The 25,021-nt window shown below is 42.3% G+C and overlaps 1 protein-coding gene across 3 annotated transcripts in view; it reads right to left on the bottom strand.

Moving 5' to 3' along the window:
- The window catches only part of epha3 (eph receptor A3), a 93,799-nt gene extending 72,692 nt beyond the window's left edge, over positions 1-21,107 (bottom strand). For all 3 annotated transcript variants that reach the window (XM_084545047.1, XM_084545048.1, XM_084545049.1), the window contains exons 1-3: positions 19,972-21,107; positions 12,057-12,121; positions 3,241-3,901 (exon numbers count right to left, since the gene is read on the bottom strand). In XM_084545047.1, the coding sequence (XP_084401173.1) occupies positions 3,241-3,901; positions 12,057-12,121; positions 19,972-20,065 (820 nt within the window). In that variant the 5' untranslated portion in view covers positions 20,066-21,107. The remainder of the gene's footprint in view (positions 1-3,240; positions 3,902-12,056; positions 12,122-19,971) is intronic.
- Between the last annotated feature and the right edge of the window lie 3,914 nt (positions 21,108-25,021).

Below are 25,021 nucleotides of genomic sequence, written 5' to 3'. Positions count from 1 at the left end.
ATCTATCTGTTAACACAGAGGGCCTGGAGAGCGAGCTGTACGGTGGGGCCCCCGACGGCTGCACGCGGGGGCTGCGGGGGCCTGTTGGTGCAGCTGTCCCACTCCGGAGTAACATAAGACCTTATTAGAGTCCATTAGGCCACTCTGAAACTAATAAGAGATTGTCAAATACATCCAAACATTCACACAATTCACAGAGAGGCAGGAAGTGAAAGGAGGGTGGTAAGAGGGAGACAGGGTTCTGCCATTTGTCGGCATAATGCCCCATTCTTGTAATGACACCTTTTGTTCTTTCCAGTTTGGGGAGAATGTCAAAGGGGCAGACACACACATTCCAAATGTATTACATAAATGTAAAAAAAAAAAAATTATCTTTCCCATTATTTTGTTAATATCACTTGGGAAAAGTTTGTCAAATGGCATGTCAATTCAAGCTAAGAGCAATTCAAGGAGACTTTCAAGGAGTTCAACACCTCTTTTCAGGTCTAAACACAACGTTTAAATACACATGACACGGACCAGAAATAAGTTTTGAATCAGCTGACTGATCTCATTCTGCTCCTTGTTTTTGTGGTTATTTTGTTTTCATTCTACATAAGGTTTCCATCCGACAGCTCTGACTATGGTTCTGCTCGCATCTGGACAGTGAGACAGACTCATCTGGAGTCCACAGCCCCAGAAGAAAAGAGCTTCCCCTTGCCCCTGACCACAGGGGCTTGACCTGGGACTCTGACTTTGATCTTTAATTAACAGTGGGCACGGCTCCGGTGAGGAGAAAGTTGATGATGAACATGGGAACATTTGGCACAAAGTGCAATAACCGAGGACGGCAAAGAAAGTTTTAACCGTTTTAACTATAAAGTCGTTTCGGGACAGCCGCAGTGCAGAGGTAACTGCTTTCAAATACACAACGGGCTTCTTTGGAGCTGAGAGGAGCGAGCTGAAAACGAGAGTTGAAGAACGCTTATAGAACGACTTGGGCCGCGGAAACTTTCCACAACAAAGAGAAAGTGAGGTTTTATGGCACATGCAGCTGGAACTTTGCTCTCATTTTTCACTCAGCAGCTTTCTTAAGCATGATCAAACAGAACTGCACAGGGACCAGCAAATCATACAGTGAGTGAACTGTATATTACAGTATTACATCTATTCACATTCAGTGTTGCAGGCCATATTCCCATTAAGGACCAGAGACGGGCACAATCAAAACCAAATTAAATAAATAAATAAATCAACATTTCAGTGAATAAAGTTCTATGACATTAAATGCTTAAAAACTATATATATATTTTTTTTTAAAGTAGGAATTAATTAATTTATGAAATATAAATTGATATTTTTGTCAACTGCTGTATTGATTTACCTTTGAATAAATTCCTATACTTTCTCCTACTTTCCCATCTAATTTAAGTCAGTATTCTTCTTTGCTTGTTTTGCTTCCTAATAATGTGTAGGTCTCCCTTGTGCCTCCAAAACAGTTCTGAGTTATCAGAGAATGGACATGGGCCTTCTGAGGGGGTCATGTGGTGTCTGGCAATAGAATGTTGTTAGTGGGGGGCTTTGGGGGCTATGTGTTGAGGGGATGGGTCTCTGTGGATCATCCCACAGATACTTGATCAGTGTGGGATCGAGGGAATTGAGAAGCCAGGTCACTTTGTGCTGTTTTTCATGTTTTTTTGAGTTGTTCCTAAACCATCAAGGAGTGTCATTTATATGGGGTGGGGGTGTCTGGTCCTGTCTAGGTGGGTGGAACCTGTCAAAGTAACATCCACACGAATGCCAGGTCCAAACGTTTCCCAATAGAACATTGCATTGTCACAAAAGGGTCGGTATTATTTCCTTCTCCATGATATGCCTGATCGGTGTATATTTATATTTTCTTTTTATTCCAGTCAGTTTTTTAAATGAGGGACGACGTCAGGTCAGCTTTTCGCCATCAGAGGTTGATCCACAACCGGAGCCAGGGCACCAACCAGGGGGGCTACTTCCAGTCAGGAGATTCCCTAGAGAGCCGTAGCGCTTATCTAATCTAGCTGAAAATAATACTTTGACTCAGACTACAGGCAGTATGCTTCAATTTGCAGCATACGCAGACACAGAGGATGACCCTTTAATTTTCAGTCATTTGGGGACCCATCACTTCAACGTGTCTATATTTGTTTCCTCACAAATAATGTCGGGACACTGCAATGGAGCTGCTGTAAGGATGCAAAAGAAACGTATGAAATGTAATTGATGGAAGCTGTCGTAGAAGCCGCAGAAATAAACCACAGGAAATTCAGTTTTAAGTGTTGTAATCATGTCTTTTCAGTGTACAAATGCTATGTGCACTTAATATTAAGAAAGACATGGTTAAAAAAAATGTTAAACACATGCTGTTGTGAAATAGCAAATATTTTTTTGAATATATAAAGCTGCCATACGGTTCTTATTTACTGAGTTATTTAGGTTAAATGATGTGAGGAGGAACAAGGACGATCAAAGGAAAATTACAAATGCACAAGCTGTCTTCGTCTCTGGCAAAACACTGTGGTGTGGGATGTTTCAGAGTGCAGTATGTCAGTACATAATCTGGCACAGGTCAGTACACCAGCAGCCAGAAAATCATCTAGTGCCTGCAATCATTCTGACATTTTCATTCTTTCCAATCACCAATTACCAACAATGAAAACCAGTCTCCTGCAAAACATGTGTGATGACAATGCTGCAGACAGCAAGAGCAGTCACGATAGTCGGCAAATGAAAGGCAAAGTTTGCGGTGAGATAATGTATGACTTTTTGCAACCAACTCAAATGATGACCCGCTCATGTCTTCACCAGCACCCACTACGATCACCGCAACTATTCCATTATTCACCATCCACTCCAGCCCTCTCCTTTCTTCTGTGTTATCAGTCCCATCCTAGCTACCCTGGTTAAGATCAACATGTAGCTAATGATGTGTCACAGAGAAGATTACCACTATAAGCTGCACCCAGTAGTTCAAAGACCTGGATAACACATCACACATAAACTGGGCATCTGACTTTAAAGCATCAGGGTTGACAGATATGAACTGTGAGAGTCTTCACATCAGTTTCCTTTTGCAGCCTTGGAAATCAGTTTGGGCCACAGGTTCCAAAATGGCATAGGTGAAGGGGAGACATAAGACATAAATACGTACTAAGAAAAGTAGATGCATGCAATCAGTGTATTATAAAGCAACTGTGAGGGGACTGTTGAGAAATAAAGAAGACTTACTTTGACAGGTGCTGCTTCTCTCCTCGTATCCTGGGTTACATAGACACTTCCCAATAGGCACAAGCCACTCTCCTTCTGTGCTACAGTACATTCGTGGAGGCTCCTCCTCTTTGGAGTGGTTGACGCACGAGCCTTTGACCTCCACCAGCGACTGGGAGTCCATGGGCACAGTGTCAGGGAAGGAGGCCAGATTCCTCACAGTGTGTGGGCACTTTTTAAAGTACACCCTCACTGAAACTAAAGCTACGCAGGCACCCACATCCTGGAACGCCAGGTAGAAGCCCTTCTTGGTCATGGGACCCACCTCGCGTACCTCAGTATTGAGCTTGAGGATGCGATCACCAAGGTCTGTTTGGGTAAAACTCTCATCAGCGGCGATAGTGTCAATCTTGGAGAACTGATGCTCTCTGAAGTGGGTGCCCTGGTCGTCGTCTGTCTCCTGGTAGAGGAGGTTGAAGGTCTCTTTGCAGGTGCCCAGGACCAGTGGGATGGAGTTGCAGTCCCTGAGGGTGAACTTCAGCTCCACATAGATCTTCTGGGCTGACTGGCGAGGGATCCAGTTGGTGCGAAGCCAGTTGTTCTGGCTGTACTCCATCACATTGCAGACCTGAAAGGTCCTGATGGGGGTGTAGTGCTCATCCACCCCACTGATCTCCTCCCACTGGAAAAGATGGAGAGAAGGAGAGGTCGAAAGGAGAAACAGAGGGAGACAAGAAAGAGCCACAGACAACAGGCATAGGAAATACAGGAAGAAAGGGGAAAGATTAAAGAAAGAGAGAAATAACAGAGGAATGCAAAGAAAGAGATGGCAGGAGAAGCATAGATATAAGGAAAGTGATAGAAAAGATTAAGTAAAAAGTTCAAGGGGAGCGAAAAGATTGCAGGAAAGTTGAAGAGGAAGCCGTGAGAAAGTAGGTATTTGGAGTCAGGGAAGGAGGAATAAGAGGAGAGGAGGGGAAGATAGCAGAGAAAAACATAAAGTTATCTCCACCCTGTAAGCATTTACAGATGAATTATTTAGATCCAGATTCACTCTTGCTGAAAACTAAGCATCTAATAAACACTTAAGGGTGAAAAATCACACTACCAGATCTCTTGGAAATGACTCCAATTAATTAAAAGCAAACTTGCTGCCTTAGCCAAATTTTCTAGATTAGGAGGCTGTGAAAACATCTCTGAGTAAAAACCATGAAGTGCGATTACCCCCTTTTCAATCTTTCTAAACTTGTGCGAAGCTGCTTAATTGATGTTACATATTAACAAAAATCTGGTAGCGTTTTTTTTCCCACCCTTGCACTAACATGTTTTTTTCTCTAAAAGTGAGGACTTTCAAGCTGCAGTCTTGGTTATTTGCATCACAGTACTACTGCTACTAAAGGAAACGTGCTGAATCCACTATGAAACGAAAGAAGCTACGACGTAAAGACAGATGTGAGTGTATACCAGGAACGTTCGTGTCTATCTTACATTTTCCCTCCACTGGGAGAAAGCAAAGAGAGGGGAGAGGAGAAAAAAAGAGAGCGGGGTCATTCCTTTTGAATTCAACACAGCGGGAAGACTCATTGATCATGCTCTTTGGCGTTGCTGTCCCGGCAAATCAACAGTGAATCAGAGCGATGAAGAATGGATAAACACCTGAAAGAGTGGGCTCATAGTGGTTAAAATGACAGTCATTAGAACGGATGGGCGCAAATGTGCAAATGGATGCTTTGTCTGTTTTTTTTGTTTGTTTTGTTTTTTTGTTCTGTGGGCGTGTGCCTGAATGAGTGCTTTCTACAGAGACAGAATTATGCAAAGAAAATACTTTCTTGAAACTGGAAACTAAATTAGCCCTCCCAACACACGGCCATCAATGGAAAACACACACACACACACACACACACACATATACATTCACATAAGGCTCAAGTGAAGTGTTTATAGTCTAACAGAGGGCAAACACAGCAGGTGCCTTCAGCCCGAACGCAGAAATTAATGGCGAGCTATGAAGGTGTCGGTTCTCTATTTCATGGTTTTGTGTGTGGGCATGTGGGTGTGACGCGTATCTTTGAGAGTCTGGTGTTCAAGGAGCTCTCAGGCTGAAGGATGGCCACTTTCTTTTCATCTCAAAGTAAAGTTAATGAAAACCCCCAAAGAGAGAGAGAGAGAGAGAGAGAATGAGGAAGAGGAAAATAAAAGATAAGAAAAAGTGACAGAGATAAAAAAAAAAAGTAAAAGGAAGAGATAAAGTGAAAGGAAAACTGAGGGGAGTGATTCCATTGGTGTTTAGTCTCCCCCGTCATGTTTTCTTTGGCGCCACCTCATTTATCAGGGCGTAGTTCAAGCTCGCCGTTGGTCTAACAATAACAAGGAAATGTCTGCAGAATCGGGTCGGGGCTAAATATAGTGATGTGAAGCTAAACTATAAGAGTTCACCCACCCACCCACCCGAGTTTAAATATGTATATAAAAATGATGTGATGACGTGCAAAAATGTTTGCTGATAGGCTTTGAGTCAACAGAAAGCAACGGGAGGACAGGATCTGCCACAATGATAAGTGATCGTGTTGACACTGCGTCTGATAAGACAATGTACTTGAAGATAATGAGATGAAAGCATGCTACTAGGACCCAGCTTGATATAGGGAGTATGTATATGTTTCTGTCATAGTTAAAGAGTGTCTTTCTGCCAGATTTAAAAGCTGTACAACCAGGAATTTAAGACTTTTCATGCAAATGCAATCATTGCAGACGTATTACCTGCTATATGTATAAATAAAACTACACGTATTTGCATTGTGACTAAAAGCTGATTAAAAAAACTAACAAAAAAGGTTTAAATATGCGCATAGAACCATGAAGTTAGTACATGGCTCTATATGTTGGTCTCAATAAACAGCAATGCATAGAGCAGTCAATATTTAAGAAAGAAAGCACTCTTTATTGCTTTTTTGTTGTGTTTGCGAATGTGTCTGTGCACACTATTTAGTCTCACTCTGCAGATGTCCGTGTGAGCTAGAGGCTTGAGGTTTAATTCCTTTATGTACTTTCACGTCCACCAACATGATGCAACCTGGGCTGAATCTAAAGCAACTGTGAGTGATGGTTGTCTGCTTTCGCTGTAAGCCGTCTTTGGAAATCTTTGGCAAACGCAAACACAACGAAGGTGACTAAACTTGAGGAAGTTTCAGCCAAAGTAAGCGAGAGAGATAAAGCCCAACCTCCCCCATCAGCATTCCTAAACATTACATCATAAATATGAACTCCTCCAACCCTGAATCACTTCCCTTCATTAGTCATCTAAAGCTTGTTTCTGCGTCCTTCAGACAAGAAGGAAGTGAGAGTGAGGAGCATCATTAGCCATCTTTAAACTCACATTAGCTAAAAGAGATAGCGTGTTTACATGGTATTCCACCAATAATATTTTGCTCAATATTAGCTCAATCTGAATAAAAACTACCTCAACTATTTACCTGAACTGGAACAAAATGCCCATACTGGAAGGAATTTTCAGTCATGTTGAGAATGCTTGATGTCAATGGTTCCCTGTTGCTGATGTAAATACCTTCTTTCTGCACCTTTCATCTACATGTAATATACGGTACATCAGGTTATGTGGCGAGCTTCCAAGAGGGACAGAAAAGGCAGTAGCAAAACAACAAGTTGTTCAAAGTAGTGTCGATGATGAAGAAGGACGACGCCAGAAGTGATGTGTGCAGTGACGTTAAAAGTAACCTGTCTTGGTCATCTTCTTCTCTTGAATGAATTCAGTGTTGTCAAAAAATTGTGGGGGCTCATTGTCCTCTGCTATATTTCTGTCAGATTTGATGCTTCACGGCGGGCAGAACCACTTTGCAACATGTCAAAAACAATGCATTTCGATTAAGGTTTTGGTAGAGTAAACACATATAGTACATTGGGCGCCCAGTACGTTGTTCGACTGATAAGTCGCCAAGGTAGTGCCAGAAGATAAAAAAATGTTTTAGATGTTAGTCTATTGTCTGTCCTCACAACGGCATTTGACACTTGGTTGACGTACAAGAGAATCGACATGGGCCTTCTGAAGTTGTCCTGTGAGTGCTGTTAGTGGGGACCTTTGGGTCCTATGGGTTGAGGGGAGGGGCCTCTGTGGATCATCCCACAGATACTTGATCAGTTTGGGATCTAGTGAATTTGGAGGCCAGGTCAACACCTTGTGCTGTTCTTCATGTTTTTTTTTGAGTTGTTCCTAAACTGTGTGTCTGTGTCAGGCTGCATCCTGCTGGGGATGGCTGCTGTTATCAAGGAGTGTCATTGCTATGGGGTGGAGGTCCCTGGTCTGGTCTAGGTGGGTGCTACATGTCTAAGTAACAGCCACACTATTGCCAGGTCCAAAAGGTTCTCAGCAGAACATCGTATGTACAAGATGGTCAGTGTTATTTACTTAGGAGTGTTATTTACCATAATGTTATGCCTGATTGGTGTATATACATATACTGTATATATACACTGTATATCATTTTTAAACGTAGGTAGATCATTTTGACTTGGTCATTGTAAAAGTAGATCGCAAGCCAAAAAAGTGTGGGCACCACTGCGGGTGGTCTGGAGCCAATGCCAGCTACGGCGAAAGGCAAAGTGCACCCTGGACAGTCTAGCACAGAGAGAAAACCCACCCAGGCAAAGGAAGAGCATGCACACTCTACACATGACTGAACCTAGAAATATCTTGCTGTGAGTAGTCACTATACCAGTGTAGCGAATGTACTTTTTTTTTTTTTTTTTGGTTTTGTTTTATGCTGTTTTTGTTTATCCACCAGTTCTGCCACCAGAAGAGGCAGCTCCCCCTGAGAATGTGTGGAGCTGTGTGTCAACCAGGATAAATAAAGGTCTAAACTGAGCAGCCACCCCCTTGTTTCTCTCCAGGGGGGCCCAACTCCCCTCCCTTTGCCCTCTAATTGATATATAACAACACCAGGACCCTACACCAGTCCTTGTGACCTCTGACCACGACCCCTGATGGTCACAGCTGGGGCACAGTTTGGTGTGATCTTGCCCCTGGTTTCTCTGATCTGTGCTGTAGGTGAAGCAGCTAACGGGACAGTAAAATGAAGTGTGGTAACTCGATCTGCTCAAGACATAACTACGGCAACAGGCACGTCTCAGAGTCACCGAGTCAGCACACCAGTTCACCCACTTCAAAGGCATTCAGGTCAATGGTAGTTAATGGACCAGTATATGGACCAGGATAGGGTAACAATGCATTTGGAGCACTTGAGTTTTTGGAAAGATCGATCATGCTCTATATTTTATAGTGCTGAAAAAAACAGAATTAAATTTTAATTTAGTAAAGCAAAGTCATGACAAAAGTTGTTTTTGTTGTTACTTCATTTTAATAAAATCCATGCTCCTTTATGTTGAGTGTATGAATCAGTTGAGATCATTTTCTGTTTACATTTTTTAATTCAATTTTCCATTTATTATTTTATGTTCCAAAACTGGCTATTTGATCACAAAAGCTAAAAGAGGAAACACAAAAACAAAACCGACATGCTGTGCATTTCCAAATGTCCGTTGCATCTCTACAGCTGGAGAGGGGATTTGAGAGCCGGCGCGTCCGCAGCAAATGCAGAGCCAGCTTACGTTTTGGGATCCGCAGAGGTCGGCTGGGTCACCGGCTCGACAACTGCAGCGTATCAGTTAGAGGACATTTCATCGGCCGGTGTTACCAAAGGAAAACCCGAATGCATACTTCATGCCTCCTCTTCTTCCTCCTTCCTCCGAGCTTTGCCCCGGCTAATCCTTGTTTATGGTTTGCTCAAGGACACACCGACAGCAATCTCCAAAAGATGCTGGGAACTCTTCAGCTTTCTGATTGTGTGTATATTTAAACCGCACCGGAGAAGGAGGATGTGAGGTCTGTAATTCTAATGTTTTTTTTTTCCTTGGACCACTTTTCATAGTTTGTATTTCATTCAAATTTGAATATACGCCGCTACGTGTTGTCAGCCGTACGTGTTTGCATTAGCTGGTCTTACCGAGAGGAATGTAGCTGGAACACGTTTTATACCTCCACTTCCTCATCTCTAGTCCCTTGCTTTACCCTGCTAATCCTTGTTTATGGACGGGCTTTTCCCTGTACTCTCGCTCTTTCTGGGGGAGAAGGGGGAGCGGTTTATGCCGGTCAGGCTGATTTCGCAGATGGGGTGGACACAGTACACAGGAGGGGGCTTTAAAAGCCTTTGGGTGACTAAAGAAGATGAAACAAGGGTCTGTACTTTAAGGGCAAGAAAGACAGCAGGCTGACTGAAGTGTGGAATATAAAAACGTCATGTCTGCCACCCCCTGTTTCTCCTTCTTCCAGACTGGAGAGCTGAAATGTGAATGTGTTTTTAGTAAAATATTCCATATCTATTCTCCAAAGCTATTTTCTAAAGATCTCAAGCATTGGCAGTGTAATACAAAAGTTTAGTTAATACCATCCTTGACTGCCAAAGTACTATAGAGCCTAAACATGTAAAAAGAAGATATTTTACTGCACAAACAATAACAAAATCCCATTTTTATGTTTTAATGTTGACTGGGAAGACAGGGAAGCATCTATTTTACAGCAAAATATGGTTTAAACTTGTCTTTATTAAGGCAGAAACTTTTCAGTCAGTGCAAAGTTCCAGGCTGGAGTAGCAGCGCTGTCGTATTCCCTGTTAGTATGAAGAATGGGCTTCAGTTTGTATGTAACCATTAATTCTATTTTGTATTCGCAGCCAGTGTCTGGGGTGTTGGTTTGTTGCTGAAGAATGCTTTCAAAGCATGCAAGAATGTAATCTTCAACACTCTTTAGTGATGGGCTAAGCCCCCTGGACACTGCTAAGCAATCAGTCTGCCTCCCAGACAGATAAAAGTATATCTGGATCACACCCACTCAAACACACAGGCACACACTCAACAGTCCAGTCGGAGGCTCCGGAGTGAACATCCAGGGGAGGCTAAGCTCTTAATTTGTTCTGACCGGAGCACGTTGTGTCTCGGCGGGCCAATAGCCACGGCCTCTCCATCAATGTGAATGAGTGTTTGTCTATGCGTGTCTGTGTGTGTGTGAGAGAGAGAGAGAGAGAGGGCTCAGTGCCACTGCCACATTATGAGAAATCATTTGTGAGCAGCAGTCTCTCAGGGCACGCTGCTTATCGGAGCGCAGTCAGTGGATGACGTGAGTAATTACAGATGATTCACCTTGAGGACTTGATCATCAGCAATATCTCTCTCTGTGTGTCTTTCTCTCTCTCATTCTTTCCTGTCCTCCCCTCTCTCTGTGTTCACCCCCCCGCCTCTATCTCCCTCCCTCTTTTTGATCCTTCCCCGTTCCCTCCCCTTTCTCCGTGGAGTCATTCTCATTTAAGAATGACATTGGCTCCCACTCCTGCAGCGTTTTCATGAACTGCATAAACAGCTTCTCGTCTGAACGTCTTCAAAGGAAATGACTTGAAATAAGACAGACATTGCTGCGCAAACTGCATAACCCCCGTCGCACATTCCAACATCCACTGCTGGATAAAGCGCTCAGTATCGGCGCACAAATTTTTCCAAGTTGCTCACACTTGAATTACTTCTATCAGCACAACATCAATCTCGTCCTTCAATTGGTCACGCAATTGTTGCATAGCCTGCAATTGTCTTTGGACTAAATGCATTTTAAGCAGGCTGCAGTTTTTCCTTTTGGTCATTTTTTTTTTTTTTCATTGTGGTCCAACCTCATGAAGAAACTCTTGAGCGTTCTGACGGTGCCAGCGCTGTATATGACCGAGGGAAACAAGGTTTGGCAGCTCCATGGAACAAATGACTGGATTACCTTAAGCCACTGCCAAGGAGTAATTCTAACACTTAATAAAGGAAAAACGAGGAAGTGTGTGTGTCTGTGTGTGTATGTCTCTTTCTGTGTGTGTGTGTGAAACAGAGGGCCAACCCCGAGGCACAGTAGTCTAACTAGTTAGACAAATAAACGCTGAGCGAGAGCCCACTGGAGGGATCAGGGGGTAGAGAGAGACTGATAGATGAGGCTGCAGAGATTTTTTCCAAAAGTGCTGCAACGTCGTTTTTATTTTTTTTGCTTTGTCTTAGTTTTTTTTTTTTTTTTTACTGTACTATTCCCACATCTATTGAAAAGGCAAAAAACACACCTTTTAAATTATTTGCAAAAGATTTTCGCAATTACCGAAAGGCTGCAGTCTCTGAACAGAGACTTAACCATCTCCCGTTTAAAAATGCCATGATGAAGAACATTCACTAGTTGCTGTATTAAAATGCTGCGACAGACGGGAATGAAGTGGTGCAACAAATGGATTAACAAGTGAAATGTCTGCAGTGCAGTTCCAAAGTTTACATGCAGCAGCAGCGAAAACACCGCCTCTGTTGTTGATGTGATATTTGCTAAAAAAGACCGTAAGCTTATCACGATTGCGGATGCTTTTGTGCACACAAACTAAAATCCTTTAATGCCTTAATCTTTCTTTAAACACACACGCACACATTTAAATACACAAACACCCACACATACAGTACATGCAGGACATTTCCCCTTAAGCATCTTGCTTGACCATATGGCAAGCTCCGGACGCTTAACCTTTAACCTGCGACACAAAGAATGAAAAAAAAAAAAAAAAAACGCCTTAAAAAAAAAAGTGGGTTAATCTGCTCTTGGCTCAGGCGTTCAACATGGCATAGTGAGGACCACAGGAGTTTGACAATCCTGATTTCATGGCCGAAGCCCACATTCTATTCATGTTAGTGGATCTGCCTCCTATATGTATATATAAGCATATTCAGGCATGATGTGGGTAAATATAGAGATTAAAGGTACTCACCCCATGCGATGGGTAGGAAATCCATCCCAGCTCCCCTTGGCTTGCTTTAGAGTCTAACAGGTTGACTGTGGTGAGGAAGAGAAAGAGAGAGGAAAACAAAGACAACATATGAGTGTCTAGTCCTTGTTAGCCCCAATTAGCCTTTATCTAATCCCACAGGAGGGATCACCAACCTCGAGCACTGATCGCGACTCTGTTTACTCAGCTGCCACACACACATACGCACACACGCATGCACGTACACACACTCCATATACTCCATGTTTGCAGCGAAAGTCGGCTTTCTTTTCTTTCTTTGGAGGGCATCAAAGCAGGAGCTGGCTGGGCAAGCAGCGGAAATATCCCGAAGAGGCACCGAACCCGAGTGCAGCCGACATTTCAAAAACCACAACAAGACATGTCTCTGTTTGAAGACTAATGCTTTTGACCCGTCTGAGGCCCGTTTCTACCTTGCCGCACATACACCCGTGGAGATCGGACTGCGCCCAGGTAAAGCAAAACTGCGTCGAATCGAAATTCAAATGCAATCACCAGTTTCAGCGGTTGGTCAGAAATTAAATTGGCCACACTGAAACCAAACTATAAATCCATTTATAATGAATGGAAATACAATTTTATGTGTGTGTCCTGCCAGGAATCCATTCTTTTCAAACAGACATCAAGCAGCCGGGAGGGGAAATCCATGACTAATAGAGGGAATATGACAGAGGACAAAGAAGACAAGAAGCTCCGTTGGCGTGATGGTGCAATGAGGTTTTTGCTTGAAAAAAACAAGTTTCATATAGAAAACGTTACGGTACCAGCATAGTAGCTACGTCAGTAGGACAGTAGAAAATATTTTTTTATGTCACAGAGAGTGCTGTTGATAGCACATTTATTGCCCAACTTCACCAACCAACAGTAAGAAGACAGTTGCTGTGTTTACATGGACCCTAGTATTCCACTTACATTCAGAATATTTGTCCTATCAAAATTTAAGTGTCTCATGTGACCATCTGAATAAGAAGAGACTGGTCTGATGTGACCCAATCCGAAGGAAATAACAATCAGATTGAAAGCGATAGCCTAAAGCTCATAATAACCCATCCAACTGAGAATATCAGCCACCTATTGAGCACACAAACGCTCGACCCACTCATTTCTCCCTGAGTGGAACAAACACATTCTTTGTGTGGATGTTTGCCCCATGTGGGGTAAACATCGGGTGACGAGACAGGTTTCCAGGAGGGGCAGAAGCACGGCCAGGTTGTTCAAACAAGCGTTTGCAAAGATAAATTAAGCCAGAATCAATGTGCCGTGGCGCTGAAAACATCGGCCGGTCTTAGTCATATTGAATGAATTCAATGTTGTCAATAAAGCTGGGGTAAAATAATTCTTTGGTGCTTCTTAGTAACCTTATCGGATCATTTTATTTAGAGGTTACGTTGGAATCTTTTATGACGCAGTCCGGTTGAAGTGTCATCCACGTAAACATAGACGATGGAAAGGGCGGGTGGCTTAACCACACATGGATATTTTAGTTTTAATTTGACTCTGACATACAGTATCTTCCTTACGCACAAATAGATAAAAGTTTTCCGTGTTTCATGGGTCATGAAACACAGAGTCAGGAACGTGGAGGCAGCTTTACGCCCAATGAATGCCCCACTTCGTTAGTCAAACTGCAATGCGCCGTTCGCCACAAATTCTGTTTCGTAACACAAGAACAGGACGATCGCTACTACAGCTCTTGACTTCGAGCTGAGATATGATAAATATAGCGCCGATAAAATCCCTGGAGCTAAGTTGGCAGTGTTCATTATCTAAATTAATTACATTTTTAAATGAATTTTTATTATTATTATTATTATGTTTCTCAAACTGTGAAAAAATGCGATGCCTAGCTGTGAATGAGAAGCTGGTGTAGTGTGAAGAGAAAATAAACAGATAAAACTCCAGTGGGCTGAAGTGTGATAAATGGTGATACAACCATGATGCACGTGACCGTTATCCGCACACATATTGAGCCATATGTTTCAGTTTTATTTTTTTTTTTAACAAAAAGCTTTTATTCCAAAGCCTTTAGCTTGTGATATTGTATGATTACACTGAAGCACACTAAGTGACCTGCACGAAAAAGCAAATGACCGATAACGTTTGATATATAAAGCGCTATTAAGGTCCACTGTTCCAGCAAAACTGACTCATCTTCTTTGTCCTCGTCCTGCCGAAAGCACAAGCAGTCCACGGCTATACCCGCACAATCAAGCGTACACTCACGCACGGGCTTACCCGCACGAGCGCACACACACACACACACACACAAGTGAAGCAGCAGTGCAGCTAGGCCCTGCAGCTGTGACTCGATTCACTATGAAAATATGAGGAATACATTCTCCCTGCGTTCTCCTCAAAGCTCCAGTAAGCAAGCGTGTACACATCTCAAGTCAATGAAAATATTTGTGGGTCACAAAGGACTGCTGTGGCACAGTGAGAGCTTTTAAAGTCAAACACAATTCCGCCCCCCTCACCAGCAGCATGAAGTAAATGTGCAGAGGGAAGTGATTTTGCGGGTCTGCGCGCTAATTGTTGTTTCACACCAGAGTAAAGGTTCAGATGGGGATCCTCATTTTCTCCAGGCAAGTCTGTTAAATATCAGCAAAAAAAAGAAAAAAAAAAAACTGGAAGACTCGCACATGGAGACTTATTATCAAATTCTAGGCTCACAAACTACTAAATTGAGGCTCACCTGAACGTTAGCCGTGCTAAACCACTCAGCCAGCTGAGTGGCAGTAGACACATTCCTATTAGAGTCTAATGAAGCTATCTGTTCATGTCAGATAATAGCGGCTCAGGATCCAGGGCCATTGCTTCCAATTTACATTTCTCAACGAGCCGAGCCCACCACTCAAATTGAGCCGAGCGAGGGAATTTGAGAGCAGAAAATTAGACAGCTCTCATATCGCAGGAGGAAAAAAAAAAAAAAGAAAAAGCCTCCAGCTGCACTTGGCTGCAGAAATCAGCACCCACACGTGCACACAAACACACGTACACTTGCAAACACAATGCACAAACACTCTGACTGTCATAAAGAACAGGGGAGGGAAAAGATCACACCACAAATTTGCATCCTCATCCAAGAAACAGGAGGAATGAACGCAGAAAAGAGGTGGCAAAATGCTGCACACACGCATTTGCGCATGCCCCCTTCCACTGTATCCACGCACTCCTCTGTTTCAGACGATTCCCCAAAACGTGCACCTACTGCCGCACATGCGCAACCAAGCAGGCACAAAACAAGAGCACACACACCAACGTTTGCTTCGTCTTTCCTACTCCAACTCCCTCGCACTCTGTTAGCAAGCTAGCGTCAGCCAAGCATATAGCTCCTGCCCCGTCGGGGAGCGCCTCTGAACGGGAACCACGAGTATTAAAAGCAAACTCAGCCAGGCTGTTCGGGACGGTGCAAAAACATCACAGAGGTAGAAACAGGTGAGTCGATACGTGAAGCTAAACCACCCGTCAAACACCACGCGCGGAAACTAACCCTGACAAATGGAGGATATCTGTTTTTCTTTTTCTCTGTGACCCAGTGTCACTACATCATATGAGGACAACTGGGGCAGATTACATATGCAGAGCACTTATTATGACCACTGTGATTTTGGAATTTAACATCCAAGCTAACAATGTAATGAGTGCACGGCACAGATTTTAATTCATCTTGCACCAACCACTTCCCAGCCGGATATGCATGGATAGTTAATCCTCAGAGTCAAATAGAATCAAAATTTTGGGGCCAAGGGCTTGATCAGAGTCCATCCAAACTCTAGAATAGAATAGAATAGAATAGAATAGAGATATAATTATCTAAAAAAGTGGATGTGGCTTTGTCTTTGCAGCCTGGCTCTGTGCATGTGAAGGTTGGCAGGCCGCACTGCAGGCAAAGCAAGGCGACTTGTGTCTGTGTTAAAGGGTGAAGTGTTCACCTCCCATTATGAATTATTCAAGAACAGAGTCGCTCTGTCTGATGTTGCTGCTGCTTGCCCAACCCCTCTGCCCCCATTCCTTTCTTTCTTTCTTTCTTTCTTTCTTTCTTTCTTTCTTTCTTCCCTTTTCTTTCCTTCTTCCTCTTACACCTACTGTACACCTTAAACGTCCCTTACATTCAGATTCCCTCACATAAAGGCATCCACCACTCCTGCACACATACATAGGCTATAACCATATATCTCCACACATAAACCCTACTCGCGCACAGACACGGAAATAAAAATCGTTTCACCTGAATCGTTAGAACACATGCCGGTGAAATCGAGGATCCAGATCCCCATGATTAGGTCAGCGTTTTTGGCCAACGCGCATGTAAATATAGGCCTCCAAGCTATGTGGAGAGGATGGGTTTATTCTGTTCGCCCGCTCATTTCCAACACCACTGAAAAAAGTACCATCGCTCACACACGCTCATGCGTCCCGGCGGGACTGCTGCGCCGGGCTCTCCGGGCCAAGCCTCCCTACCGCCAGCTAAAAATACCCGAGGCCTCCTGACGTCCCGCAGCGGGCCAACGTTACACCAGCTAAGAGGACACGCTGAACTACAGCAAAGCAATTTTCTCATTTATTTATTTATTTTTATACATATATAAAATTTGGAGGAAAAAAGACAATATCAGATATTTCACGTCTGAATCCGAAACTTTGAATATTATTCATCAGGCTTTCTCACCAAACTTTCCCTTAGAAGTTGTAAGCAAAGTCATTAGGATCTAATGAAAATATAATTTAAAAAAAAAAGGCAAATATAAAAATAAAAAGCTTCTTGGGGCAACATGTCGATGTGGAATACTAAAGACAAATAAATCCCGACTTCCTCCGTCATTTATCTTCCATAGTTATGCAACTAATTCATTTCTTTTCCCATCAAGACTGTTAAAAGTTCATCTGTAAGTTGGCCACTGACTAATTTCCTAATTTACTGTCAGCTTTAATAGTAATAGGTCAACGAATTTACATACGATCCTTTTATAGTCATCGATTTTCTAATTTATTTAAAAAAGGGGGAAAAAAAACTTTGTTCTCATATTCGACTCCGCGTTACTCCGCGTTATATGGTAGATTCGGTCACCAGCAGCTTGACAGCCAATAATAATAACAATAATAAAACTATTATAACAATGATACAGAAATAAATACTCAAAAGCCAGTGTAGTTTTACTTATCCTTTGGTCATATGAACCCTGACTTTAAGGGCAATGTTTTGTGGTTTGTCTGTGTGGACATGAATATATTTAAAATGGCTACACTACTTGCCTTGTGGCTTTTACACACCAATAAGTTTATCAGTCACCAAATAAAAAAATAAAAAATAAAAAAAATTGTTTGGTTTTACGCATGGATCACACAGGCTGTGTTAACCTACTGAAAAGCTGAGACTTTCATGTAAGTTCTTTCAGAAGGTGGAGGCTACAGCCCGCACCGACTGTACACAATCACTGTGCATTCGCTCGGGCTCTGTTTAACGTTTAACCCAGACGAAAGAAGCAGCGCTCCACTAATTCAAAGCGTCTTTTATCCTCTTTTTTGATCCATATCTTTGCTGCATGACTTTCTATATCATGTAGAGAGGGAGCAGCTCGATACTGACACACTCTGGCAGATTTATGACTCGGAAAGGTGAATTTAATTACCTGATTTGTTCTTTGTATTGACACTTGGCACTTTTCCTGTCCCAACTAACTTGTAAACCGGCGAGTGGATTTATCTATCTGACTTTGCTCGTATTAAGAGCCGCACACACCAACTGAGTCCCTTTCTCTCTCTCTCTCATTTCTCCATTAAACTCTCTCTCTCTCTCTCTCTGTTTGTGTGCGCGTCTCTCTCTCTCTCTCTCTCCCTCTCTTTCAGTCTCACGCTCACACACACATAAACACACTCTTAACAGTAGACTACTGTATATTTTTGTTAAGTTGATGTTTATTTTTTTGTGGTTTTGTTTCTTTTTCATCGCCGAGCCCAACGCACGCTGTCTATCGGTGTTATATATCTATCAACTGCTTCAATCTTGGCTATTACTTAGCAGTTGTTGAGTGGGAGAAAAACGCCGATTTACAGTAGGCCCAAGGACTGTGACTCCGTTACTTTTTATCTGGTTTGGTCACGGAATTCCACCCGTGTTCCTATAAGCACCAGAAATTTCAACCTACTGGCCTCTTGCACTGTATTAACAGCTACCCAGAGATATTTGTCTGACTTGAGTTGAGCACACGAGCACAAAACTGCAAAGAAGGTTATATTTTCTTTTATGAAATGATCATCTTATATTCAAAACTGAAGAAAAAGAAACATCTAAAAAACGAAAAAAAAAAAAAAATCAGATAAGGAGGAAATCCAGTGTAATTTAGGAGACGAGAGTAACGCAGGTGCCAGTGGTCTGGACATCGATCATTTCATTCATTAAGTTCATGATCTATAAAAAGTTGGAATTATTCAACCAGTTAGGCCTGATCGTTTGGAGCTGCACATAAACTCCCTGACCAAAACTTTCCAAACTCATCCTTAGTCTCACTTTCTTGCAGTCGTCTAAACGGACGGCAGGAAGATAAAGAGCGTGGTTTTGAGCACACGCTGGACATTTAATTACTCAGCAGATTCCACCTAATGAAGGCTCATCAACACTAAATCAGTTCATTTGACGATATTAGGATTAAACCCCTGATCTAAAGTGAGACCTCTGTGTTGGAGCGAGGTTACAGTTCGCGTCGGATCACCTCTCAGTGATAGATTAGTGCGAGCACAGCGTGGATTTTAGCCTTCGTGTAGATTTACGGGGAATGAGTTTGCTTCTTATCCATTTGTGACGCGATGTACATTGAACTCTGCCATGTCCGACACTCAAATGTGTTTTGCGTCCCCTTTTTTTGTGGAGTGTTAACGGTTACGGCCGGGACTCCGCATCTTAGCACGCGTTTGTCTTTTCTCTCCTCCCCGCAACAAATAATCCAAGTGTTTATAGTGCCAGTGTATTTCAACATTTGACAAAGTTAATCAAGCTCCTGTTTTGTTTTATTTTTCTTCTTTACGACAACTCGAGTTCAATGTTTCGAAGAGAAAGTGGACGGGTCTGTCGTGTTCTAAAATATAAGCCACGCGCTTATAGTCGTTTACGAAGTGACTGGAACTTTCACGGGAAAGACGCGACGGGCTTCTGCAGCTCTTTGAATCTGAGATCGAATTTAAATATACATTTAAACGCAGTCATTACAGGACCTGTTTTTAAGATGTCAGTTTACGAGAGCCCGCAGTAGCCTGCAGGACTTTATTCAGGTCAGAACCATAAAAAAAAAAAAAAACAGCCGCACGCGTTTTTACGCACTACTCGAATGTGCTCATCTTCTATTTATTGCCTTTAAATCGAGTTCGGCTTACAGTCACTCAGTAACTGGGGCGTCTACCCCAAATGGATTCTTGGATAAAACAGCCAGACATGAACCTCTCACACAAACACAGACGCCGGAGTTTCTTCAAATCTCTTCTCCGCGTTATAAACTCCACATGGGCGCTTTGGGAGCAGCAGTCTCGACATCGCTCAGTTCATTCATCCCCATTAAAACAAATATCAACCCCCATTGGCGAAAAATCCCCGAATTTGGGCTACACTGTCTGGCTTGTTTGGCTCTATCTTCAAGTTTATGGTCGGATTATTGCATGTAAGTGATCTGATCCGGGTTCTCTGTGATGCCCGGCGTCACCTTCACTCGCTTTGGGATCATCTCGTTATTGTTATTATCAGATAAATTGGACAGCAAGTAGTCTGTGGCGAGCGCACAGCACTGGACGAGATGTGTGCCGTAGCGCACCATTCATGCACACACACGCACACACAAGCGCGCACGCACTCGCATAAACACACATGTCCGAGGCTTGAGAGTTCCCTTACCTTCGTTAGGAGGGTAGATGATGGGGAACGCGGGGACAGCGCAGGACAATAAAAGAAGTAAAATGAAAAGGAGTGATCGCGGATTGCAATCCATGGCGGCGGATCAGAGGTACATAACTCCATGAAGCCACTGACTGATCTGGGAACGTCTTCTCTCCACTCAGCTTTCTCCCTCTCTCTTGCTCCGTCTCCCTCCGGTTGGAGCAGTTTTCCGCTGGGTCCTACAGAGTCTGACAGGCAGAAATACACAGTTCTCAAGTTCATCACAGGTCAGTTTGGAATCTGCGTACCAGGAACGGTTTGTTTTTGACGTGCTTGACAAATTCAGCTATGCATTGCACAATCTGAGTGGATTCAAAAATGCAATGCGAATCTCTGAAATGGAGAGCCGTGACAAAGGGAAGCATTAGAATTGTGTCTCGGGGCATATTCTATGACTTGCTACAGTTAAAATCCAGTCACGTCCATCAGATCAGTTTTTTTTCTATGCCATCAGATTTCTATACCCTCAAAATCTTAGCACAATATTAGTTATGTAGTTTGATAACTTAAAGAATACCTGCCGTTTCTTTCAAAGTGCCATTCTGGAGTTTTATTTGACCCAATTACCGTTCTGATTTCAAGTCAGACCAAGGCTACTTAAAAGCCAGTGTGGATTTCTGTTTAAACAAACCCCTTGAATCACCAATAGGAACTTGATATTTTTAGCAAAGGAGAGAGGAAAGTCCTGTGATTGTGCGGGTTTGGGATTTTTGGAACTGATTTCAACGGCAGACCAACCATTAGTGCCTTAGTCCTGGCTTTGAATTTGGAACAGCTAACAATATCTTGTGATGTTTTTCATACTGGGCTCTGATAAAACACAAGGGAAGCGAAGATTTTAAGAGCAACACCTTTGTTGATAGCCACACAGGAAAAAATAAGGCGTTCATGATTTTCTTTTTTCTTCTTCATATTACTGTGGCAGTTTCTATTTTTTTATTTTGAAGCACACTTAAACATATTGTTCATCTAAGTACTTACCTTTAGCACATCCAGTGGTCTACTTGCACGAAAACAATCTACATCTTTGTTTATACTGTTCTCCGTGTTACAGTAATCACCCACTGAAGGACAAAGTTTTATTCCTCACTGTGTTGAAGGACACATGACGTGCTCGTGTTTGCTTCTACTGTGTGCATTTTTTTTTTTTTTTTTCGTCGGCGGAGGCTATTAGGGGCCCCTGACACCACAATACTTGATGTACACTGAAAGGCTGGGGTGGCAGTGTAACGTCAGGGCCCTCGCTGAGACGCCAGCTGTTGTGGTGGGGGGTTGGAGGCTGGGAGGTTAGGAAGGCATGTGATGTATGGGAAAAGTTAAAGGAGACAGCACACACCGAGGCCAACAATAGCTCCTCTCGGATTTGGGGAAGCAGGTCCTGAATTTAAATGATCCGTTTCTGGATGTTAGCCGTAGCACAATGTCTCACTTGGAGATTGGAGAGATTCCTCGCAGGGCACACTTCCAAATCAATTATCGACCTAAAATCAAATAAGAACTTAAAACTGTAATTCGCAGAGCAGATTTTAATAACTGAGATAGCGATGCAAAGCGACAGGCATCCAGTTTAACTAATGTTAATGTTAAGCTGCCACCGAATGGACATTTAAAGAAACCGTGATGACACAGTGGAAAATACTCCTAAATATATGTGTACAAGCATTATGGGAAGAAAATCAGCATTACGGAAAATGACTATTTAACACATGACTGCATTTTCAGGACATTTTTTAAATCATCCGTCATGCCCAGTGTGTTGAGTAGCAGGCCGCGTGTTCAAAGGTCCTTTAAAATTAATTGGCGACTTTTTACAGTGCATTTAACGCACATATTTTAGAACAAATACCTTAACAGCCGGCCAACTCTGAGAGATTTATGGGTTTCGGGTTGTCAATGGATACGGTGAAGAATGATGCCAGGAGGTCTCTGGCTACATTATTAAGTGACTGTGGCATGTGGATTTACAGCAGGTTTTAGACATGCCAGCCTTTGTCATACATCATCTTCTACATCCCACTAATTCACTTATTACACACCGAGAGAGATTAATACGGGACGCCCCACAGCTAACAATCAATTCGAAGGACGGTCGTTCCGGGCTCGTACGTTTACAAGGTTTAGTTCCAACTGAAAATGTTCCTTTATTTTCTCATATGTTATAATTATGAGCATGGACACAATGATGAACATACTTGAGACAAACATTCAAACTTTGATTGTTATTATTCAACAAATTATAAGGTATAGTTATAAAAATGAAGATCACAAGCATTTTCAGTATGAGTGACAATGATAATAGTGTGGCATTTGGAGGAACTTCATGCTGACAGTTAAACACGATCAGTAGTAATTGTTTTCATTTGGTTGTCTGAGAGGCACTGTCACAATGTTTTTAGTCAATAAACCTGGAAGTTAGTTCAAACTAATTGCAGAGAATCTGTTTCTGATTGTGGTGAATTGGAAGAATGCGATGGGTTCCTCCCATCCATCCACTCCAACGTTTTTTCTTCTCTCATCTCAATGAGAGCTTGTCCATCTTGAACCCTGGCCAGTGGAACAATCCTGTATGAGACGGAGGAAAATATTGATTTAAGAGCCGCAATTGTAAAGTCATCGTGTGCCTTGACAAGGCTAGTATAGAGCCCTGAACTCACAGAACAGATGTTGTTTGGGGGGAAAGCTTTGAAGCTGCCAAGATCTGGCCTTCTTACACGGTAACGCGCAAACAAACAGATAGGCTGACTGTGTTTACTGCTTGCTGTCAGTACCCTCTTCCTCCCTGTGGTTCTTAGGCGGCACATTCCTCCATACTCACAGCGTACAGAAGGAGGAGAAGCCAGCGGGCTGCTGGCATGTAACACTATCCCCCCACACCAAACATCATACCACGGACGCTTTCTTACCATTGCCAGCGCCACAGTTCTTCACCCTTTCCCTCATCGTTCTCTTTTCTTAAAGCTCTAGAAGGGGTTCTCAAACAGGAGGGAATTGCAATTGATTAGTCATTTTTTCTTATTTAAAGTACGATTATATCATTGCATAATGATAATTATTGCAATAATCTTTTTGCAGTAATAATAATCATTTTTATAATAGTACTAATAGTTCAAATCATATTTAATGATGTGTTAGCTTCAATCAAATGAGCATGCAATAAATATTTGGGTCCTTTGAAAGCAGCAAGTAAAGACAGAATGACTTAATTCCAAATCAGTGAAAGACGTGATTCCTGCACGTTTTAAACAGTCAGGGAAAGTCTGTGATGTCGAGCTGAGGACCCACTATGTGTTGGAAATGGATGGTGACTCCAGCATCGCACACAACCGGCGTCCTTTCTTATCTTATAAAGAATGTTCAGTTGAGTGCGTCTGTTTACAAGTGCCCCTCTATTTCCCGTATTTGCACCAGTGATTAATTGGGTTATGGTTTATGTGGCAAATCCTCCCTCTCACCCTTAGAGAGATGGCTCTGATAGGAATGACTGGCCAGCCATAACAGAATGAGACATAGCTGGGCCTCCTTCAGCAAACTCTCTGTCTGCAGCCAGCCATCATCATACTGTTACAGTTCAGTGGGAAGGGGCTGGCAGGGATAAAAAGCATAAAGCATGCTGGCAGTAGATTCTTGGGGTTTTTTGTCATGGGCTTTTTTTCATATATAAATTTGGAAAGGAAAGGATAGAAAAAAAACACAATTGTTACCCATTGTTTAAGGAACAGACTTTCCCTCTCAATAAAACCTGGACATTTAGTGGCTGCACCGATCAGTACGCTATTCAGTTAATCTTTGGTTTCTCGTGATTTGTGGTCCTAAATGATTTTTCACAGGCTCGCTGCTGCCATGGCATGAACATTGGTCAAATCTATGGTCACTCATGTGTCTGTGTGAGTGACAGCAACATAAGAAGATGATTGTGTTATTCTCTGAGAAAAATAACAACTTAACAGAGCAAACCCCAGCGCTGGAAAGCCAACAGAGTTTTCTTTCTCAAATAAAAGTAGCAATGCAACAGTATATTACTTCATCAGTACATTTAAAATAACGCTAAAGAAAAGGTGAACTGTTTCCAGCAGAATCCATTGTTAATAAGTAGCTTAGTTTTGGTTTTCCAGATTTTAGTTCGGTTACATAATAAAAATGCCAAAACAGCAAAAGAAAGAAAGAACTGGTTTCTGTCCATTTCTGATAAGCTTTTATATGCTCAGATGAGCTGAACACGTACCAATCCATGTATTCTTTTTATTTTTTTATTTATTTAATATCTTACTGGAGACTTCTGTAATAATGTAATACTGTGTCTCAAACCAAAACAACATTCTTAAAGTAAATCCATCACGGTAAAGTTTTTGTGTCGCAAATGCAGAAGTCACCAGCAAACTCTGGACACTGATTATTCTTACAGTGTTTGTCTGTTCATTCAGGGTGGCCACAGTTACTCAACCCTGTCGCCTACAAATTACTTTCATTTACAGCTATTGTTTTCTGAATTATAGCTGGCTGCAACATAATTGTCGGCTGGTTAGCATTCTTTTTTTCTTCTTCTTCTTGAATGAACGATTGAATCATCACATCTATAATTTTACTGTATTGTTGTCAAAAGGCTTGGTGGGGCGGGTGACGGGCGCACAACTCTGACCCCAGAAGGCAGGGTTCACATGGAGAGTCCTGTTTGTGGTCCTGTTTGGGAAATCTGATATTTTTCTGGAAATAAAGACATTGTCAATGACAATGTTAATGAAACATATTTGCAGCTTCAAAAATAACTGTCAATATATTATGTTATTTGGAATTTTTATCTTGTTGCAATTACATTACCATGAAAGCATACTGGCTGTTTAGTTGCATATACAGTAGATGTAATTTCCGGGGTTGCTGCTCTTGCAAAACAACCACTTTAAACTATATAGCCAGCAAAATTACAAACACCATGGGGATTCTTCTCTGGGAAAGACTGACCTAAAGAGAAAACCCATAAGAAAACTGAATTTATCCGTGCAGCTGTACTGCA

Source organism: Chelon labrosus (assembly GCF_963514085.1).
Source record: "Chelon labrosus genome assembly, chromosome: 5".
Lineage (NCBI taxonomy): Eukaryota > Metazoa > Chordata > Actinopteri > Mugiliformes > Mugilidae > Chelon > Chelon labrosus.
This window is presented reverse-complemented; position numbering and strand designations above follow the sequence as displayed.